At 50.9% G+C, this 23,216-nt stretch overlaps 1 protein-coding gene and 1 long non-coding RNA gene across 2 annotated transcripts; both read right to left on the bottom strand.

Moving 5' to 3' along the window:
• Window positions 1-18,632: 18,632 nt before the first annotated feature.
• LOC125551409 lies at window positions 18,633-19,601 on the bottom strand. The gene is made up of 2 exons (XR_007302546.1): window positions 19,102-19,601; window positions 18,633-18,961 (listed from the first exon to the last, which is right to left on the bottom strand). It is a non-coding gene; the product is annotated as an uncharacterized LOC125551409 (long non-coding RNA).
• A 1,516-nt stretch (window positions 19,602-21,117) lies between these two features.
• LOC125551408 lies at window positions 21,118-22,963 on the bottom strand. The gene is made up of 5 exons (XM_048714635.1): window positions 22,765-22,963; window positions 21,949-22,688; window positions 21,683-21,781; window positions 21,427-21,533; window positions 21,118-21,274 (listed from the first exon to the last, which is right to left on the bottom strand). Exons 1-4 carry the CDS (start codon window positions 22,765-22,767, stop codon window positions 21,437-21,439), a joined length of 939 nt encoding a protein of 312 aa, XP_048570592.1. The 5' UTR covers window positions 22,768-22,963; the 3' UTR covers window positions 21,118-21,274; window positions 21,427-21,436.
• Between the last annotated feature and the right edge of the window lie 253 nt (window positions 22,964-23,216).

Here is a 23,216-nt window from a genome sequence, read left to right as displayed (position 1 = left end):
CCGGCCCATAGATAACAGGCCGGACGCCCGAGGACCCCTTAGTCCAGGACTCCCTCAGTAGCCCCCGAACCAGTCTTCAATAGCGAGGTGTTCGGCACATAGATTGTCTTCGGTATTGCAAGGCGGGTTCCTTTAATGATTTCCAAGTAGTGTATTCGGTCGTAGATCCAATGTCTCCCCTCGGCTTCTGCGTGCTTAATGTCCCCGTTTTCCATGTGTCGAGCGAATGCGGACAGTTAGGGTATTTTTTGCAAATAACACCCCAACACTGCAAGGAAGAGCATCTATTTAAAGAGCCTGGATCTCAAATCCTTTCGGCAACAAGCGGAGAAAATCCTCAGAGACCGCCAGGCAAGACCATTCCAATATGTCCAACATCCCTAGCTCCTCTCCCCATTCCAACCTAGAGAGAGGCGAGTGGGAGAGATGCTCTGTGTCCCATAGCCGATTGGCAAAGTTGGAAATGCAGGGATTTCTCCCTCCAGCAAATCTGGTCCCTGTTCGAGCAGAGTTAACCTCCTTCAACGACAAAACCCAGGCGGAGGATTCTCCCAATCCACCTGCGGGAGAACGAGTGTGCTTCGTCCCCTATCTGCTGAGGGGGGTGGGGTTTTCAATTCAACCATTCCTCCGAGGGCTGCTGGAGTACTATGGCCTCCAGCTACACAATATCACCCCCGGCTCCATCCTCCACATTGCGGGTTATGTCGCTCTATGCGAACTATTCTTGGGTTGTGAGGCCCATTTCGATATATGGAGAAGACTATTCTGCCTTGTCCCTCGCAATCAAGGTGGATCAATTTTTTAAGTAGGGGGAGCCGAAGTGTGGTGCATCGCCGGGACTGGATACCTGTCCGGCACGCCGAAGAAAGCTCCCAAAGAGTGGCCTTCCGAATGGTTCTACATTGACGACATCGCTCTACCCGACCCTGTCCGCATTGGCCTCCCCGAGTTTTCAAATGCTCCGCTAAAGAAACGCCATAGCTGGCGTCCTCGGAGCCTCGAGGAAGAGGATAGTGCAAAGATCAGCTTGCTACTGGGCAAGATCAAGACGCTTGCCCAGTACGGATTGTCAATAGTCAAGGTGATGGTGATTTCTATAACGCGGGGGGTCCAGCCACTCCAATACTGAGGACTGCCAATGTGGCATTATAACAGAGAAGACGATGCCTCATGTTATGGCCGAAAGGGCCTGAAGACCCCCGCCGCTCTAGCCAAAATTCTAGCCGAGCTGTATAAAGGGGAAAAGGAGGAATTCAGCCGTCTTCAATATCGGGACGGACTTTCCATGTACAATCCTCCCAGCTGGGTAAGGTTCAGCTCCACTATTTTACTCTTGTACCTGGATCATTTGTTGACAGGCAACATCTTATCTACTCATAACAGGAGTGGCAAAAGGCTGTCGAGGAGATCCATGACCCTGCCCCCCAGCCGGAGAATCGCAGCCGGGATCTTGACCCCGGATATGAAGAAGATCCGGACATATTTGTGGAGCTTGAGGAGGGAATATTCTATCACATGAGCTATGATGGTACATATGTACCCATTATCGCCGATTACACCGGCCTCCTTCCAACTTCACACGTAAGTAATCCGAAGACACCTTATCCAAAAGAGATCTCTTCTTCCTTGTTACCCACCGCACTGTTCTGTGCTCAAAAGGGGAAGCGTTCAGCGCGCCGTACCGCTCCGGTGGTATCTCCGAACAGAGCGTCCCCCACACCAGGCGAGCCTTCCAAGAGGAAAACAAACGAAGACACAGCCGGGCCTTCATCGAAGAGGTATGAATTTGCCAATATGCACCTGGGCAGTCACATCCAACCATGACCTTCCCGTTTTCCATGTGTCGGGAAAAAGGTGCGCCAGACTATACCCAGAGGTTCGAGCGGCCGTACTTCCCGCAGCCAGGACTCAAAACCTGCCGTGAAGATGGTGGCTGATGCGGGGGCGATGCCGGACTGTCCTCCAGCCAAGGACTCGGATGATGTATCCGTCACCAACTAGGAAGTGGAGAGTGCCATGAATCATCATCGCTACCGGTCAATTTAACAAGACCCTGGCTTTTCAGAAGAGTCGTTGAACGCCTTTAACTCGGCTGATGCATACATCCGAGCTGCTCGAGATGGGCTTAACAGGGCCACAAAGCAGCATTTGAAAGATGTGCAGGTAAATTTGTTTTGTCTGACTATGATAACCATATGCCAGTAGCCCCCGAGACTTAAAGGAGTTGAAACAACTGACTTAAGGATCAATGTACAACCAGGTGCTTACGGAGAAGAACACCCTGTTAACTCAGGAAGTAGAAAAGTGTCAGTGTCGGCTGCTTCCTGCCAATGCCGAACTGGAGAAATACAAGGCATCTCCCGGTAATATTTCCCTCTATCGAGAATTCAGAATGATACACTAATAGTGTGAATCTGGGTGCTTATCTTTGTATTGGGTCGTTAGACCAATTACGAGAGCAGCGGGACGCCGTTCGAGGCGAAGAACACGGAGCCAAAAAACTACTAGCAGCGGGCGAGCGTGTATTAAAAAATCGTTCAAGAGAAAAAGAAACTCCAGGATTCGAACACCAAGCTGGGCTAAGAACTGAAAGATGTGCGAGCTCAGCTAGCTGACTCTATGAAGGAGAACAAGAAGCTGCGAGGCGGCATATTCAGTACGTGGCCGCTTTTATCTTATAACAGTTTGGAGGTAACAGTAGCTGATATAGTTGTAATTGCAGGTGTATTGACGAACCGCCCCGAAGAGGAGGTGTCCGGATCATCAAGTGATCTTCTACAAGGGCTATCACAGTTGCACCAGCAAGCTCGGCAGGCGATGCGGAGTGTGGCCAAGGCCTTATGGCCATCCGACTCCCCTCCAGGAAGCATGGAGAAGATGGTAGAGCTGTTCAAGGGAGCGCGGTGGCGTATCCGACTGTGGAAGATATCGGCTTGCCGAGAGGGTGCTCGAGAGGCCTTGGCCATGGTGAAAACGTGGTATACCAAGCTAGATCCAAATCACATGGCCCGGGTTGGACCGGTAGGGTCGAATGGGGAAGAAATTCCCGTTAGTTTAGTATATGACCAAGTGGAAGTGGTCGCTAGATATTCCCAACAGGATTGTAAGTTAGAGCACCTGTTGGACGGTATAGAAGAGGAAGTCTTTGAGTCTTGAGTGACTATGTACTTCCTTCTAGCTGGATAATAAAGACAATTGTCATCGCCGACCTTTTCACTTCAACCTCTGGACCCGAAGGTGCGGAGTGTTTTCGAATACCCTAACGATAGAATATACCGACGTATGCATGGGAACCAGGCATATGGGTCATAATTGCTCGAACAGACAATGTGTATCCGGCTAGTTATGTTATATTACATTATCTAAGAAACATCTTCCAGAGAGAATAGTTCCGTTAAGGGTTCCTTTCCCTGGGTGTGCATGCGTTTAATGTGCATGTCCAAACTGTGATTGAAAAAAATCGTAGAGTAAGTAACATCTGGGGTTCACAATGGAGTGAATGCGGAAACGTCTTTAATTCGCCGACCAAATATTCCCTTAAGAACGCTAGCTTTCGGCTTCACCCAGTCTAAGGTACACATCCGGATGACCCGGCAGTAACAATCGCAGAGGTGCTCCCTTTATACCCTGGCCGAACTAAGGAGAATGTAGGGCATAAGCACAGGAGCCAGGCAACACAGCTTGGCCAAAACTTAAGTCATATGTATGCATATAGTGGTGAAGAAAAGGTACATATGGAAAAACACATATGTGGTGAGCTTGATGCTCGAAGAATAATAGCAAGCTTTTGTACGAGAAGCCCCCAGGTATAATGAACGTACATATGTAGAGATGCACGCATGAGGTAAGGATGGTCTAGCCGTACTGAAGCCGCAAGGCTAAAAAAACGAAAAAAGGTAAAAAAAACGAAAAGAGAGGGAAAAATAACTGTAATAACAGGAGGGAGGAAACGAACACAGAGTTCAGCGCTAGGCATAAAATCGTCGTAGTCTGGCCGCGTTCCAGGGGTTCGGCTCCAGGTGATTGTCTGACGTATCACGTAGACGGTACGCTCCTCCGGTGAGAACTTCCTCAATGATGAAGGGACCCTCCCACTTGGGCTTGACTTTGTCCTTTTTCTTCTCCGGCAAGCGTATAACGAGTTCAACATTATAAGTCTTGGCCCGCACTTCTCTGCTTTGGTACTTGCGAGCCTGCTGTTGATAATATGCGGAACGGGCTTTTGCTACATCACGCTCCTCCTCCAAGGTATCTAAGCTGTCATGCCGATCTAGCTCGGCTTCTCTCTCTTCGTACATACACACTCGAGGTGATTCATGAATAATATCATAGGATAATACTGCTTCCGCACCATACACCATGAAGAAGGGTGTATATCCGGTAGTGCGGTTGGGCGTGGTCCGTAGCCCCCAGAGTATGGAGTCGAGTTCCTCCACCCAGTGCTTGTCTGATTCCTTCAAAGACCGCATTAGTATGGGTTTGATGCCGCTCATGATAAGACCATTAGCCCATTCGACTTGACCGTTTGTCTGTGGGTGATAGTCAGAGGCGTAATCGAGCTTAATGCCTAGATTAGCATACCAGATTTTCACTTCACCGGATATGAAATCTATTACCGGCTCCGCTTCGACCGTTTTGACTGGTTTAGCCTCTATCCACTTAGTGAATTTATCCACCATGACCAGCAGATACTTTCTCTTATGGCTTCCTCCTTTAAGGGGTCCGACCATATCGAGTCCCCAAACCATAAAAGGCCAAGTGATGGGGATTGTTTGTAAGGCAGTGGGGGCATATGGCTCTGGTTGGCAAAGAGTTGGCATCCGACGCAACATTGGACAAGGTCTTGTGCATCTGCTCGGGTCGTCGGCCAATAAAACCCTGTATGGAAGGCCTTGCTAACAAGGGCCCGAGCTGCGGCGTGGTGACCGCCGAGTCCGGCATGAATTTCAGCCAAGAGTCTCTGCCCCTCTTCCTCGGATATACATCGTTGAAGGACTCCGGTAGTGCTTTTCTTATAGAGCTCTCCATCATGAACCTTGTAGGCCTTCGAACACCAGACAATGCAGCGGGCCTCATTCTGGTCCCCAGGAAGCTCCTTCCTGTTAAGGTAGGCCAGGAAGGGTTCGGTCCGTGGGGCAATGACTGCCATGATGAGATGTGCTGACGGTGCTATTTCGATGACTGAGCCTCCGACGACGTCGGTGTTTCCAGGATCTGGGGTTATGTTTGGATCCGGACTAATGTTGTCGTTTTCCCCCTACCACATCACGGATGGCATAAAAAGCCTTTCCAAGAAGATATTAGGTGGGACGGGGTCGCGCTTAGCACCGATACGAGCAAGAACATCTGCCGCTTGATTACTTTCTCAAGCCACGTGATGGAACTCGAGCCCCTCGAACCGGGCCGACATTTTTATGAGTGCGTTACGATACGCTGCCATCTTCGGATCTTTGGCGTCGAAGTCTCCATTTATTTGAGATATTGCAAGGTTTGAGTCCCCGCGCACTTCTAGGCGTTGTATGCCCATGGAGGCAGCCATCCGGAGACCATGCAATAAGGCCTCGTATTCGGCTACGTTATTGGAGTCTGTGTATAGTATTTGGAAGATGTACTGAACAACATCTCTAGTAGGGGACATTAAAACGACGCCCGCTCCTAACCCTGCCAGCATTTTGGAGCCATTGAAGTACATGACCCAATTGGAATATGTGTCATACTCTTTAGGGAGTTCGGCTTCTGTCCATTCAGCGACGAAGTCGGCCAGTACTTGGGATTTGATAGCTCGACGTTGTTTATATGTGATGTCAAATGGGAGAAGCTCAATGGCCCATTTGGCAATTCGGCCTGTAGCATCGCGGTTGCTTATAATGTCATTGAGTGGTACTTCAGAAGCCACCGTGATCGAACACTCCTGGAAGTAGTGACGGAGCTTTTGGGATGCCATGAAGACCGCGTATGCTATCTTTTGATAATGAGGGTACCAGGATTTGCATGCTGTAAGGACAGTAGATACGTAGTATACTGGCTTCTAAAGTGGGAATTTATGTCCTTCCTGTTTTCGTTCAACGACGAGTACGGCACTCACCACCTGATGTGTTGTCAATATATATAATAACATTGGTTTGCCGGCATTTGGTGCGGCCAGGATTGGATTGCTCGCAAGAAGGGTTTTTATTTCCTCCAGTCCGGCTGTTGCCGCTTCCGTCCACTCGAAGTGGTCGGTTCTCCATAGAAGGCGATAGAGTGGTAGTGCCTTTTCTCCCAATCGGCTTAGAGCTGCCATGCAACCCGCGAGATTTTGAATTTGTTTAAGGTCTTTTGGTTTAGCCAATTGTGACAGAGCTCGGATTTTGGTTTGGTTTGCTTCAGTTCCTCTATTGGAGACGATGAAGCCCAGCAGTTTTCCGGCAGGGACACCGAAAACGCACTTTTCTGGATTGAGCTTAATGTCATACATGCGGAGGTTCTCGAATGTGAGACGTAAATCGTCTATTAGTGTTTCGACGTGCCTAGTTTTGATGATGACGCCGTCCACATAAGCTTCAACTGTCTTCCCGATCTGTTTCTCCAGGGATGTTTGAATCATGCGTTGGTATGTGGCGTCGGCGTTCTTGAGCCCTAAGGACATGGTGTTGAAGCAGAATGGCCCATATGGGGTGATGAATGCTGTTGCAGCTTGATCGGACTCCTTCATTTTCATTTGATGGTATCCGGAATATGCGTACAATGAGTCGTGTCCTATGGTGGCGTCGATGATTTGATCGATGCAGGGAAGGGGGAAGGGATCCTTGGGGCATGCCTTGTTGAGGTCTTTGAAATCGACGCACAAGCGCCAGGATTTGTCCTTCTTTGGTACCATCACCAAATTTGCCAGCCAGTACGGATGTTTTATTTCTCTAATGAATCCGGCCTCGATTAGCTTGGCTAGCTCTTCCCCCATAGCTTGTCGTTTGGGTTCGGAAAAGCGCCGCAGTGTTTGCTTAACCGGCTTGTGTCCCTTTAATATGTTGAGGCTGTGTTCGGCCAACTCGCGTGGGATTCCTGGCATATCGGAAGGGTGCTAGGCGAATATATCCCAATTCTCGCGCAGGAACTCTCGTAGAGCGGCGTCAACCGTTGGGTCTAGTTGTGCTCCGATGGATATTGTCTTCTTGGGGTCCGTTGGATGGACTTGGAATTTGACTATTTCTTCAGCCAGTTTGAATGAGGTGGATTTGGGTCGTTTGTCTAGGACCACATCATCACTGTCCACCGTGGAGTGCAGCGCAGTTAACTCTTCGGCCGCAAGGGCTTCGGATACTGCCTCAAGGGCCCAAGCTCGAGGCCACGCGCCCGCTCTGGTGGTCCAAGTACGCCATCACCTTCAGCTCGGCGGACCAGCTCAAATGCGCGGCGACCACTGGTGTCCTCCCGATGCTCTGCTCACCGATCATCAGCAATGTCCAAGTCACCAAGACCCTCATCGACGGTTGCTCGGGGCTCAGTGTCCTGTCCGTCGAGACGTTCGACAGCCTTCAAGTCCCCTATGATCAGTTGCAGCCTACTAAGCCCATCTTAGGAGTGACCGACGGCTCCACCACCCTGATAGGGCAAGTTCGTCTCCCTATCACCTTCGGTCAGCGCAACAACTACCACACCGAGCTCATCGACTTCGACGTCGCCCACATCCGTCTACCGTACAATGTCATCCTTGGGTACCCAGCAATAGCCAAATTCATGGCAGTGACCCACCATGGCTACAACGTCCTCAAGATGCCAGGAAGCGGCAGAATCATCACAGTCCCCTGCGAAGAAAGAGATGCAGTGTGCTCCCTCGAGTGCGCCTTCCAAGCCGCAGCAATCGAAGACCCTGATAGCGAGGGCACGCAGTACCCTCCTAAAGCCACCCCCAAGAAGAAGAAGCGGCTACTCCGCACAGGGCCTTATGGGAGCGACGCCTCTAGCGGTGCCACATCAGGATCGGCGCCCGCACCTGGGGCGCCTCCCTCCCTCGCATAGGAAGGAGCGCCCAGCGCCCTCCTCGGGTAGGGCTCGGGGGCTCTCTTCTGGAGGGCCTCAGACCTAGCCGACATCACGAGGGAGGCACTCGGGCACCACATGGAGGAGTGCTTCGCGGCACGTTTCCCTCGGGAGGGCACCGGGCGAGGAGCGCCCGGCACTCAGGAGTTCATTGTCAGGGCCACTCAGGAGCTGCAGGAAGCAAGGGCAATATGCGGCGACCGCCGCCCACCTGGTGCAGCTCCCCATCCAGGCGATGGTGGTGAGCTGCGCATCTGCATCGACATCCCAGGGCTCAACAGGGCCGCATCTCAGGAGCACTTCTGGCCTTCGCGCGCTGGCCGATGCGAGGGTCCACCTCACATCTACGTTCGCATGCCGTTTGGCCTGCTGAGCGTGGCAGCCGCCTTCCAGTGCACCTTTGAAGAATCCTGGCAACCCAGGAGGCCAGGCATCACACTGTCCTGGCGGAGATGGAGAATGTCCTCAGGGAGCCACCAGAGCCCCCGAGCCTCCCGAGGCTCAGGGTCTTGGCGGCTCATGAGGAGCAACTTCTTCAGCGCGCACCTTCAGCTACCCGAACGCTCCTTCGACAACAAAACCAGGTGACACTTTCCAAAGCTTATTCAGCTGGGAGCGCCCCTCGGGCTACATTATTCCCAGGTCGCATGGGCCTGTCCCTGCGGCGTGTATCCTTCCGCATTTTTAGCTTACCTTACTGGAGGCGCCCCTCGGGCTGCATCATCCCCAGGCCGCTCGGGTCCGTCCCAGTGCCATGTATCGTTCTCGCATCTATCTAAGCTAACTGGTTCCCATGCATGATTTATTTATAGTCATCACCTGCTTGAGTGCCACCCACCTCGGGAACCGCACGCAGATCGTTTTTCTTTAGGATCCTTCGCACGAGAAGACTAGGCACGGCGCCTGTGCTTGGGTCCTTCCCTGTAGCGTCAACAAGCCCAACGGCTGAGCTCTGTCTAGCGGGCTGGCCCCGTTCACGTCACCTCCTGGGGTCGTTGGTGCTTGGCCTCCTCATGCGATAGCCTTAGGAGATCCGCTTGGCGCAGGTTGCCTAACCATCTCGCAGGACCACCACAGCCATCAAGAGCCAAGACCAGGCGCAAACTGCCTTGAGGTAGGGCCTCGTGAGTCCCGCGCTGGCTCACGAGTGCCCAGACACACCTCGTCCAGCCCTGTCGTGCAAGCCATGTGTCAGGGCAGGGTTGTACACACCCCGGGGGCTCCACTCAGACGGAGCCCTCACCCACGCACTAGTGGAAGCATCATGCTCCGTGCTGGCGGTCGACACTGCCGAGGAGCGGCTATACCCATGCAAGTGTGGAAGCGCTATGCTCCGCGCTAGTGATAAACAACTGAGGGCAGCCTCATGGCCGTATCAACCTCGGGGAGCCTTCGAGCTCAGTGTCTGGCCTCATCGCAACACCTCCCCTCGGAAGAGTCGCACGAGGGGGCTGGGCACGGGGGCTGCACTCGGGTCATGCCCGAGCGTAAGCCACACTGCCAGGTCACTCAAACCTGGTCATCACGCGCCCACCCAAGCGGACCCAAGGTATGAAGGTCGTTTGGACGTCAAGGGGGACTCCTGAGCATCGCGACTCAGGAGCCTAACTGGCCACGTAGCCCCTCACTACTTGGTCTGTTCTGGTGATCCGGACGACCTACTAGCGGCTGAGGTATGCGCGGGGTCGGGCCCTGCCGACGTAGAGCACTAGGCCAACTCTCGCATCTCCTTTCTATAAGTTGTTTGCGCGTCAAGGGGGACACCTGAGCATCGCGACTCAGGAGCCTCACTGGCCACGTAGCCTCTCACTCCTTGGTCCGTCCTGGTGATCTGGACGGCCCAATGGCGATTGAGGTATGCGCGGGGTCGGGCCCTGCCGACGCAGAACACAAAAGCAAACCGAAAGGAAATGACGGAATTTCAAACAAATATTACAAGACATACTATTTCTCGAATACCAAGCACAAGTTTAAACACCTCCACGAGGCATGGTTCATGTTGCAGAAGCAAAGCAGGAAAAGGAGCCGCCGGCAAGTCATCCCATCATCCCAGGATGCCGCCGTCGCTTGCAAGAGGCGTCCCTTCGACGGTGATGCCGCCCTCACCTGAGCTGCCAGCTGGAGTTGCAGGTTCAGCAGCGTCACCAGTTGGGGCGCAGGGTCGAAGGCGTGGAACTTCAGCAGATCCTCCACCTGGCCCTTCACGGCTTCGGCAGCAGCTGCGTAGTGCTCGCCATCCACATGCTCTAGCAGCTCGTTAAGGTTGGCGTCAGGATCACGAAGATGGAGATGGCTGGAGACGCGCGTCAGCGCGGCCGAGGAAAGCGTGTGGGATTCCTCGTCCACCAAGGGGCCGATCCCGTCCACGGCATCCTCAAGTGTCGCGACCAGATGAGGAAGTAGCTGGATGGGGCCCTCGTCGGCTGTCGCAAGCGGCTCCTCCAAGCCCTTCTCGTAGAGTGCCTGCAGCGCCACGCGGGACCTCTCCTCAAGGGACGTGAAGGCCACACGGTCCTCAGCCAGGACCTTCGCCTTGACTTCCATCTCGGCCTTCTCCGCCTTCACCTTCTGCTCCAACTTCTCCAGCTGGCTACACTCCGCGGCCTGCACCTTCGCCAGCTGCTCCAGCTCAGCGTCGCGACCCCTGACGGTGTCCTCCCGGGCCTTCATCTTCTCCTCCTCCTCCTTGCGGTCTCGAGCTTTAGTCGCACGCTCGTTGTGCGTGGTCTCCAGCTCAGCCTCCAGCGACCTACAGCGATCCTGGGCGGCCCCGGCATCCTTCAACGCCACCTCACGAGCAGCCACGGCTTGGGCGGCGGCCTGCTTGTCCTTCTCGGAGGCCACCGCAGCTTGGCTCAATGCTGCCCAGACGGATGCATCGGAGTGAAGCCAATCAGAAATCAGCTCCAGGCGCCCGGCCGCCAGGTGACGGTCGGTGCCTTGAAGATCCTCTCGCGGCAGGGTCGGCGCGGAGAGAGCGTGCTCCAGGACGTTAGGGGAGGCAGAAGGATCGAAGGTCAGCAGTGCGGCGGAAGGAGGAGGAGACAAAGTCGTCACCATGGCCTGAGAGGCTAGGAGCTCCTGAACTTGGGGGACCCCAGCAACCGAGCCGGACGTCGGCACCTGCGGAGCTAGTGGAGCTACGAGGGCTGCCTCCTCCAGAGGACGCTCCCCCAAGTCTTGCGAGGACGATCAGGTTGGGGAAGCGCGAGCGCTCTCACTGCCCTTCCCCGCGGAGGAGGGCGCGGCCGTTGCAGGCGATTTGGTCCCGAGCAGTACTGCCGCTTCCTCCTTCCTCTTCTTTTCCACGGGCATCGTCCTAATTACGTAACGGAGAAGCGTCAAGAATCAGCAGCAGAAGCAAGAACAAGGCAGGACGAGAATACTAACGGGTCCACCGCGGTGTAGTCTCTCCGCTTCCTAAGCTTGAAGCCTGAGAGCCTCGCAGCCTAAGGCGCAGGCGTGCGGCCTCCAGGTGCTGAAGAGGGGGCATCAGATAGGCCGGAAGCAGCTCCAGCCAGCGTCAGAACGGGGGCGTCATTTTGGGAGATCAGCGCCGACCTTCCCCTCATCGGAACCTCGGCCGGTGACCTCCTCCGAGGATTGACCTTGGACCCCGTGGAGCCCCCTGCCGCATGCAGCTCCCGACTTTCCAGGAGGACATCATCCTCATCATCGTCATCAGGCAAGGTGCGGAGGATGTCGGCCTTGTGCAAAGGGGAGGTCTCCCCCACCCCTTCGCGGGTCGCCTCCGAGTCGTGCTCCTCCTCCTCCTCTTCTTCCTCCTCGCGAGACTCATGGGAAGACACGTCCACCGGAGTCGTCGTCACCGGGACGTTCGAGGGCGCGGGCAGCACGAGCCCACGGCCGTCGAAGACGGGCAGAGCGACGACAACCTTCACCCCATCCGGACGGCAGTACAAGGGAACGAAGGAGTCCGGCGGGTACCCTTGGTCGTCCCCAACCAAGGAGCGGAGCGCCGAGCGCAGCTCCTCATTAGAAAGGGCCTCCGGGCACAGGCGGAGGTCGCCCCCTTTGTCTCGAAGCTTCCACAAGGGGCGCGGGCGCGACTGGAGGGGAGCCACGCGCTACTTCATGAATTCTTTGACGATCATGGCCCCCAGCAACTTCGCCGCCCTTGAATCACAAGGCCTCAAGTCAGCGGTCATCCTCTCCAACACCTGCGCCGCCCGAGAGTCGGTGAGCTTCGCGTGAAGCCACCCCTCGTGGGACACAGGCATCTCCGTCGGCAGCACCAGCCGAGGGTGGGCGCGCTTGGCGTCCATCAAGACCCACTTGCCCCTGAAGCCCTCGGCCTTGTTCCCGGCCTTCGAGATGGCGTTGGTCTTGTTGGCCGCGGCGAAGCCAACGCACCCAGAGCAGTGGCCCTCTTTGATCCGGAGGAAGAAGAATAGGCCCAGCAGCGCCATGGACGGCATCACCCCAACATACGCCTCGCTGTAGAAGGCGAAGATCGACAGGAGGAGGATGGAGTTGGGATGAAGATGGAGAGTGTGGATCTTGTAATGGCTAAGGACGGAGTAGAAGAAGTCGGAGAAGGGGAGAATCAGCCCGGCGACGATGCTGCTCATGAAGAAGGGGTAGAAGGTGCTGCCTGAGGCCTCCAGCTCGTCGGAGCCAGCCCGAAGCACAATCTTCCTCTTCTTATCACCCTCCGCTGTCATCAGGAGCATGGCGGCAAGGTTCTTCTCCGAAGCGCTCGGCGCATCGAGCACCGGCTCGTACCAAGACGACAAGGGAGTGGCCCGAGCTTTCTTGGGCACCATAGGCGGCAGGCTTGAAGGAGGATCCGGGCGGATCTAGAGTCTCCGGAAGCAAGGAGCGAGAAAGGGGATCTGGAGCAAGACGAAGGAAGGCAATGAAGGGAAATATAGCCCGCGCCAATCTTTTGTCAGTCAGGCAGTTGCCAAGGAAGCGTGGCGAAGCGGAGATGCCCACGTCCCATCAATCGCCAAGCGTCAACCGAGGCCGCAGGCTATTGGGGCTCACGGCGCTCCGCACTTGCCCCTTGGCTTCGCCTCGAAGCCAAGTCCGAGCGCGCCTTGGGCCTGGGGGCTACTGTCGGCATCCTGGGAACGGGGGTCCCCAAACTTGCCTGCATGCGGCCCACGGCGTGGCTCTGCCAGCAGCCCTGTACGGCCCATCTTCCCCAGCAAACACTCAAGACCCTCGCGAGGGGCGAAGCCTCTTGAGGCGGACGACACAAGACCTCCTCGGGGGCGACCTCACCAGGCTGGCTCGCGAGGGGCGGAGAGATCAAGGCAAGGGGCACCTCGTGAGGTTCCTGTGACGCAAGCCATGACGATCAAGGCTAGGCAGGCACCAGGCGAGCGCCGGCGCGCGCAGAGTCCTCGTTTCCTCTTTGGTGCTAGAGGGACAGGCGCAGGAGAGGAGTCTCGAGGCATCAGGCAAAGGTTTCCGTATCAGTGCAACGAGACCAAGACCAGCAGGATGGCAGGACGGAGGTCATCGTGGAGCCCAGGATGGCGTAATCACCAGAGCCTTTGGCAGGCGAAGACCACCTTTAGTCAGGATAACTTGTACTAGTTATCTCCCTTCAAATCTGGCCATTGTGGTGTCCCTTCCCGCCAGAATTTGGGAAGAGGACTAGGGCCTCTATAAATAGGGCTAGCCACCATAGTAGGAAAGGACGGATCCGAGGCCAATCAGATCACCCTCAGCCACACAAAACTCACCAAGCACAAGAGCACCTCTCCTCAGGAGGTTGTTCTTCCCTTGTAACTGTTCATCCTCAGCCCAAGAGGCAATCCACCACACCATATTGGAGTAGGGTATTACACCACTTCAGTGGCCCGAACCAGTATAAATCATGTGTCCCTTTGTTCTGCAAGTTCGACGTGCTTAGCTCTGAGATCGTGCTGAGAGCGTGAGCTAGGTGGTGGGAGAGATCTTCGTGCGCACCCCAGTGTTTGAACCTCAAGGGTTTTGCCGGAACCCAAAATCCGACAGCTACCAAATTTGAGGTTTGTATCCCTTCCCATTATGAGAATTCTTCTTGAAGTTGGTAGAATGTGACGGCTTGTTCTTTGCATCAAACTTGCCTTTCTCCTGAGATTTGTTCTTGTTGTTTTGGGGATGGAAGTTCTTCTCGTGTACCATGTGGGCACTAGAAGCTCCCTCAGCGACCCAAGCACGTGTGTCTTTTGCTCTCGCCTTCTCTTCAAAATGAAGAGTGCTAATGAGATCCGAAATGGAAAACTCATGTCTCTTGTTTTTCACAGAAGTAGCAAAATCGTTCCACGAAAGTGGAAGCTTGGCAATGATGGTCCTAGCAACAAATTTGTGCGGCAACACACACTTGAAGTACTCAAGTTCCTTGGCGAGTGACTGTATCTCATGAGTCTACTGAACAACAAAGCGCTCATCAGTCATCTTGTGGTCACGTAATTGCTCCATGACGTACAACTCGTTGCCAGCGCCCGAGGCCCCAAACGTGGCCTCGAGCATAGCCCACATGTCTTTGTCGTTGTCAAACGACATATATGAATCCATAATGGAATCGTCAAGAACACTCGGCGGGGTGGCTTTGAAGATGGTATCCATGTTCTCAAAAGCTTCCTGCTGTGTAGGATTAAGATCGCCCTCAGGCTTACCCTTAGTGGCGTCATAGCAGTACATGATCTAAAACCAATATACTGCTCTTGTGCACCACCTTTTATATTGTACCCCCATAAAAGTAGGCGATTTCAAAAGCGCAGCAAAACCACTCGGAGTAAATTGCCTAAAATCAGGTTTTTGGTTTGGATTGTTGAATATATGAGCAATTTACTATGAGATGTATTCCGAATCAACGGTAAATAGATCATGATGACAATTGTAAAGATCAAAGTAATGATGCGGACTAAACCAGGAGGACAGAATCACATACTGTACAGCGGGAACAGAACCGATGTGGTTGATGTTGTCACTCATGTCGTTGATGAAGAGGTTACCGAGGTCCAGGAAGAAGGCTATCGTTTAGGAAGTCGTCGCTGGCAGCAGTCACAGGAGTGTGCTCCCCAAAAACCTGATCGCCCCTCTCCCGTATAGGATGGCGGGGTTCGGAGGACTGATGCCCCTTCTCGCGGTGCACGCCGAAAGGAGGGATGGAGAAGAATTGTGTGGCGGCGCTAAGATCTGGAATGGTGTGAAACCATATGATATAGCAGCTAGGGTAGAGCCTGTCAGGTCGGTCGTGCGAGTAAGACCAAGTATTACATAATAGTAGGCCTTTGGCCCAAACCCCACGTCCAAGTCAATAATATCCCCACTATCCAAAAAAATCAGAAATTGCTGAGTAATTAAGGCGTCCGTTAATTATTAATTAATGACTTGATAAATTTTCCGACTCACACCATACTTAGAGCATGGTTAATAGTGTAGCCAACATCCGGCTATATGAAGTTGACACATCATCTAGTATTATACGTAGCATGCTTACAATAGTTAGTCCCTTTGGTATAATACTATATCATTAATAATGGCCGCACCTTTTGTCTCAAAAATATGTGTAGTCTGAAATGTCGGGCGTGCAGCGGGCGGTGCCCTCGGTCGGCACGCCACTTCAACGGCGGAAGCAGTGAGAGGTCGCGTCGCCCTGACTTGCCATCAATGTGGAGCGGCGGGCTCAGCTCGCGCCGGGCGGGATGGTTTCGATTTTTGATTTAGTTGTTGTGATGGTACCGTCCAATATTCGCGTGTGGTTGTTTCTAGAATAAAAAAAGGAGGCACTCCTACTTATGTTACTCCCACTATGGCTAGCCTTGCGCTTGGCTCTTCGCCTCCTCCGGAAGTCAAACAATAATGGTGGTACTACAGTAGTACTTGTGGCAATCTAACACCAAATGAACAGTTGCACATACACCGCTTGTAAGCAAAAGTTTCTTCTCGTGCTGTGAGCCACCGCGCACGCGTTGGCGAGGGAGAAGACGTAGTAAGCAAGCTTCTCGTCGTTCTGTGAGTTGACGGGACACATCAAAGTTATTTAGCACGTAGTCTCTCAAAAAAGGGCTGGCCATGTCATGGCTACAATCCCATGCTCCGTCGTTGAGTACGTGCACTATTCACGTGCCATCGAGGGCTTCTTTTTTATAGAAAGGGTACATGATTGTTCTAGACCACAAGTGAGATAGCAGCAGTGTACTATTTATGCGAATCCTACTGATATTGGCCGTTGGATCTAGAAGATCAACGGTAATGATTGATATTCTTAGTCCTACTTAAAATTGGTACACTATATATAGAAGATAGAAATAGAAGAATAGAAGAAGAAGAAGAAGATAGTATAGATATTGTAACCCGCGTGGAATGCAAGAAACCAACTCCGGCCACAGACGTCCGTTCAGGAGCAGGACGCCGGCCAAGCTCCTCCTTCCACCATTTTGTCCACTCTTTCGGCAGCATCCGATGAGTAGGAAGAGCAGTTTTCCGGCATAAAAGCCATCTGGGTGGCCCGCCGAGCCCGGCAACTCGCATCTCCACCTACCTCGCCTAGCCCGTCGGAGGCAGTTGCCGCACTAAGCCAGCGCATGGTTCCACAGCTGGCCTCTCCAATACAGCTCGAGGAAGAGTGCCGACTTGCTCCACGTCGGTTTGTCGAGGAGCACGGAGGCACGGGCATCGTCGCTGCCCTCGACGCTGCCGCGTCGTACAGCGCCTCCAGTGTCTGCCACTGTGCCATCCGTCGTCGACGCGCGCGTTACCGCGACATGCAGGCAGAGAAAGAAGTCGACGAGGTGATGCGGCTACGTGGATGTGGACGAGGTGACGGGCAGCACGTCCCCGCCTGCCGCCATCATCGAGGAAAAGTAGAACCCAGGAGGCCACCGCCGATTGTATCCCATGAAGGCCACCGTCGAGGCGACGCCGGCGAATACAGCCGGTGTCTTGCTCAATTCTTCTTCTGTCGGATGCTAAAGGAGGACAAAGAGATCGGGCGGCGACCATTTAGAATAGGTATTTTAATTCTATCAGGCTGGTTGTAATGGGAGTATTATAGGTAGTATCATGCATGCCAACTACTCCCTCCGTTCTTAAATATAGGAGTATTATAAGAGCATGGTTAATAGTATAACCAGCTGATGGCTACGTGACACTGCCACGTCATCTATAGCCAACCTTGTAGCCTTCAAGTATAATACTCCCTCCGTCTAGGTGTCATCTTACGAAAACCAAATAATCCCAAAATACTTAGGCGCAGTGCATTAACTTCTACCTCATTTCTTTTTTCTTGACATATCAACCAATAAAAGATATGGGTGTGCATGTTTTTAATGACTTGAGACTAGCAAACACGACATGCAGTGGTTAGTTCATTACATGCAATGCTATTAATTAGAAAATAAGGCCTCCTTTGGTTTGAAAGAATTTTATAGGATTTTCATAGGATAGGATTTCTATAGGAAAAATTCCTTCAGAGCTTTTTGGTTTGTAGGAATGAAATCCTATTTCTATGGAGGAATTCTTCCTATCCTCCACATTCCATAGGAAAATAAACATTAACCTAGACTTAATGAAAAAAATCTTATGGTATAAATCAAAGGGCATCTCTTTTTCTATTCCTATGCATAGGATTTGAGATACATGTCATCTCATTTCCTATAACTTTTCTATTCCTATGATTTTTCAATCCTATGAACCAAAAGAGGCCTAAACATTACTAGTAAATGTGCCCGTGTGTTGCTAAGACCATCGATGACGCCTTGAGCTACTGTACTGGGTTGGAAGAATTGTGGTCGGATAGGGAGGAGTGCTCGGAGGACCCAGTGTCTCGCAGGCTTGATAAGATATAGTACCTCTTTAAGGGGCGGAGTTCAAGTGAACCAAACAAAATTTGTTAGTATATTCCTTATCAAATCACAGTAGCTAAGACTAATGAAATAATTGAACCCATTGTTTAGCAGAGCTGAAACCATTGATACGAGCTACTACAAATGCACCAAAACTGTCCGGTATGCAAGCATGTCGAGAGGGAGCTTACCAGAAGCCGATGAGAAGGTTATCTCAGTGTCGAGCATGTAAATAGCAGGAATATGAGACATGCAGCCACCTATCTTACAATTTACAGCTAGCAGAGCAGACTATGATATCCTACAGCTTAGAAAAGGCTCACGTACTATCTTTTTGGAAGAAGTACCTCTTCAAAATTGAGTAGTCGCCTATATACTGAATTATTTTTTATGCTTTCAGAGCCGGTGACTTGCTAAATCTCCCCTATTGTCTAATTTGTAGGCACAATTGCCTATTGGCATGATAAAGACAGTGCGACTTTGCTTCATTTAATAAATGCCTCTACTTCTAGCAAAAGTGCCCGTGCATTGCAACGGGGAAAAATCAGCTCACCCTAGTTGAATGGCTATCTACCCTGTTCAAACATTTCGCGAAGCATCACCGTGTTATCGACATGAAATAAAAAGTGCATGCCAGTGCTTAGAAATGACATGTTCATTGTCATTATAAAAAATGGTTAATTTAAATATATAATTACCTTGCAAGTTGTGAATTAACATGCAGAGTGAATCGGACAAGATAAGAATCAGATGCTTCCAAGTTGAATCCTTGGTGGAAAACATGGCTGAACTCCGATAAAAAAAAGATTAACAATTTTGTAAACATTGACATTGGAAATGATATCTTCAAAAGCAAGTGCATGAGTAACAACATATGTGAGAATTGCTAAATGCCCCAAAAATCGGTTTAAACAAAACTGTCATGCAAGCTATACATCTAAATAAACGGGGACTTAATATACTTATACTAATCTAGGGGATAAAATGAAGTTAAGGTATCCTTTCAGTATTGTTTCCAAGCAAATCCCTTCATAGCTTTACACCAGAAGTCTAAAAAATTGCCACGACCAGAAGACTAATAGTGATAATCTGAACCACCGAGGTAAGCTTACATTCTAGATCACTCAATCCTGTTGAAGGCAAATTAAGGAGTTAATTACATTTTAGATTCAGATACAATAGACAGATACGTAAGATGCATCACTATTATGTGGATAAATAAGTTCAATGAATACATGTTAGAATTGCAAGACGATGATGTTGTTCATACCAAATAGTATCCCATCGCTACTCATGTGTGTATGAGTTATGGATCATATAGGGAGATACAATATCTTGGTAGTTCGTGCAATGCATAAAGGTAAGTTCAGGTATGAATCTTTCTTGGTGATTGTATCCCCATCAAGTCAAGTTGGTCCTTCCTGCAGCTAGCTGCACCAAGCATTGCTCTATTACAGGTACACATATAGTAGAAGGATTTAGATTCTCTACTTTATTGTCTAAACCCAACAAGGAATAATAAAAATAATATTTGACCAAAGCTGTTGCAACTTCTCTAGCAAATTTCGATGAAGATTATCTATTGTTATTGTCTAAAACCAAGAAGGAATAATGAAAATAATATTTGATCAAGGCTGTTGCAACTCCTCTAGCAAATTTCTGCTAAGCTCTGCTAAGCATAACATGCAATCTTACTATATGTATTATCACAGCCAACCACTAATGCACATCTTCAGCCAAATAACTACAGAGGAGTAGAGTGGAATCATACAGTACCTATGACCAGGACAACAATCTTTTTTGCTGGAACTATTTTTTATGGGCCCAGCCAAAACTTTTGCTGCGACCTGGCAGGAGCGAGCCATTGTTTTTGCTGGAAATGACGAGTTTTTTGGCCGTAAACATTTTGTTGGAACAAAATATAAATAGCATTAACTAACAGCAAGGCTATTGGATCTTGACACCGAAATAGTCAATTAAATAAGTAGAAGTTGAGAGGAACTACTGCTATTTAAAAACAGAGGCATATTCTGTTGATCAAATCAGTAGGGTTTTTTTAACTGAAAAGGCCTTTCCGTTAAGCAAAAAACCTTAGATAAATCATTATTCATGCACCTTGCCAATTAGCACAAATAGAGATGCAAATTATCCCAGAGAGTTAGAAGACCCAAAAAAATTAACCCGCACATGGTGCACTCACACATAAGAGAAGACCCAAGCAGAGCGATCAAGCCATGCAATTCAAGTTATTAAAATACTAATTAGTTATTGTATCTCGACGGATAGTCTTATCTAAAAACAATTAAACGATATGGAGTAGTTTGCAAGGAGTATATACATACTATTTTTTCAAATGGGATATATACAACTATTCTCAGAGTATATACCTATGATACTGGCAATAACGATCAGTGTATACTCATTGTCACAAAGGAGTGTATGGTGTGTTTTCTTTTCAAATGATAGTATACTATTTTTCGCAAAGGGGTATAGAAGAGAGGGCCTTTCTGTATGGTGTGTTTCAGTATCGATCAACAGTATATGTTTCTTTCTGTCTTGTCGTACATATACTTCACTGCTGAGGAGAAAGTATACACCAAAAAAATTAAGTACTGAACCAAGGGAAACCTGTGAGGAGAAGCATGCATGCATCCGGTGAGAAAAAGTAAAAGTGATAAAAAGTAGTATATACTTGAACAAAAGTAGTATATACTATATTATCTGAAAAAGTAAGAAGAATGAATTTCAAATACTCGTGGCAATTTAAATGATAGACAAAAGTAGTCTTTGATGACAGATGCAAATTGATGACACTGCAGTATGTACCTCAGGTCAGACAAAGTTCCGGCGAACAGTCGAGTACGAGAAGTGTACAGCCACGCGAGGTCGGAAACGTGAGGCGCAACGATAAGCCAAAAAACTTCATATTATCCAACCTTGCACTAGAATCCAAAAGGGTTCAGTGATGTGTGCCTCTCTCTCTGCTCTCTCTGTTCCTCTCATATTTCTCCTTTTTTCTCACCAAAATACAACGCAAGAGAACATATGATATACGTCCATCCGTCGTGAAAATGACAATGCTCGATATACGTCCATCCGTCGTGAAAATGACAATGCTCTATTTCTAATTGACACATTGTTATGAGTCCAAACTAAATAAGGTCTCGTCAATTCTGGGATTAAGAAATTGGAAGCACCTTATATATTTGTTCTATATTGCAAAAACAACACTGCTTCATTTGACAGGACTACAACACTTAGCCGTAGAGAGAAAAGGTTGCCAAACCTGAGGATTAAACCGCAGCCTCCATGGATGAAAGTGGAATTGGACAGTCAGCTTAAGTGCTGGGGTAGCCGGGTGGTACTGTCCCTAGCTCGTTCCCTTAGCTCAAACATACTGGCTTTTGCGTCGTCGATGTCGTGTTGTAACTCAGCACTTGCACCTGCCGGTCAGAAAAATATTCGCTAATATCAAGAACTCAATCCACAAAGACTGGTTGAACCAACAATTGAGTCAGTGGTGAAGTAGATTACCAAAAGAACAAATAAGAGAACATGTATAGCATTTCCGGAGCATGTGTTTAACGCTACAAACCTGGTTTTTTTTAAAGATTGTTCATGGCCTCCCCTGCTAGCCGATAAACATCTAATGAACGGTCAAAATGGGTGTGGATGGCCCTGGGTACATGAGGTGTGTAAGACCTAAAAAACAACAATACAAAGTATATTGTAAATTCTGTCAGAACTTGATTTCACCATAAAAAAACTCACAGCTATGTTCATTTCAGAAGAAAAAAATAAGAACATTCAAATGTCCAGTTAAATTTTGGGAAGATGACAGTTGCTGGCACCGGATCAACCAGCAGGAGGCACGCGAGGACATGGTCGTACTGGTCGCCGAGGCACAGGACGGCGGCCAGGATCTCCTCTTGCACGATACACTCATCTTCCTGTTGCTTCAATAGTTCAGTATGGTGCTGAAGACAACTTCTCTTTCTCCCCATTCTCTAGGCTAATATAATCAATTAGAATGTACAGAACATGAGTAGCATCTGAACAAAGACCTTCACATTAGTGCTGGATGGAACACCAAAGGAACAAAAAAATGGAAAAATACCTCGTGTCTGTTGGGTCAATTGACCGAACAGTTGGCGTGCAGCCGTGCAGATGGCCGCTGGATCTAGAGAAGGCGATGGACGTCGAGGCTGGAAGTTGCAATGGCATGGAGGGCAGATGTTTTATATGTCCCGCAGCACCGGTCAGAGGTTGGGGAGAGGCCGAAAGTCGGAGAAGAGGGTTTTCCATGCCGGAAATCAGAGAGGAGAGCGGGCAGTGCCCGGCATTGGGAAGGAAATAGGAGGTCGAGCTGGTGGAGCGGGGGTTGGGCCTGGTCAGGGAGGAGCGCCTCCAAAGGGCTGCCTTGCCATCACGGCCTCCGCTCCGCGCGGCCGCGCATGGCGGCGGCGGCGCCGTAACCATAGGCGAGGAGAGCTTGTGCTCGTGCCTGAGTGTGTGTGTGTGTGTGTGTGTGTGTTTCTCTGCTTTGCACTTAAAGTAACGTGGACGCCTCGCTCTCCTCCGGCTCAGCTTGCCACCCTCCTCCCGTCGCTGGCCGGCGAGATCACCAGGTCGGACGGACTCGGCGAGCAGGGTCGGGGCATAGAGCACGGCGGTCGCAGCCAGAGCATCCACGTCCGTGTTGCCGTAAGCCGAGGCCGGATTCGACGCGTTGATTCTGACGCTGCCGTGCCTCCCGCGCGTCCTCCTCCTCCTCCCGGCCGTTGCCCGCGGCGGCGAGGAGAGTGTTGAGCAGCTCGTCGTGGTGAGCGGCGCAGCGGCCGGTGGCCATGGCTGCACCTGTAGAAGAAGGGGAGAGGCAATCCTTGTGTGAGGGAGAGAAACAGAGGGGAAGGAAACGGAGAAGAGGGCCAACCATAAGAAGGGGCGCGAGACGTGGAGGTCCGGCTATGGTCGACGGCGGCGCAGCGGCCGGTGGCGAGGCCGAGCGCGAAGGCAGCGGGGCGGCGAGGGGCTCTGGATCGGGAGCTCCCCTCCCGATCTGGAGCTCGGGGGCGCTGCGCGGGGGGAGGAGAGCCCGTGCGTCAGCCCACGAACGAAACGTTTTTTCACCGCAGACCACTTAAATTAGTACCGCGGGTTAATTACCAAAAACAGTAGGAACTTTTATGAAAAAAGCCACGACGGTGAACCCAACGAAATCAATCTGTGCTTTATTATTACCAGGACTAGGAAAATGGCCCGTGCGTTGCAACGGGAAGACAACCGTGTCTGGGTTGACACCCTTTTTGCCCTACCAGTGATCCATCCTAGCCTCGCAATGAAGCCCGACTGTCCACACGACCGTAGAGCATGGCAGTCTCAAGA

The sequence above is a fragment of the Triticum urartu genome, chromosome 4 (genome assembly GCF_003073215.2).
Source record: "Triticum urartu cultivar G1812 chromosome 4, Tu2.1, whole genome shotgun sequence".
NCBI classification, from domain to species: Eukaryota; Viridiplantae; Streptophyta; class Magnoliopsida; order Poales; family Poaceae; genus Triticum; species Triticum urartu.
This window is presented reverse-complemented; position numbering and strand designations above follow the sequence as displayed.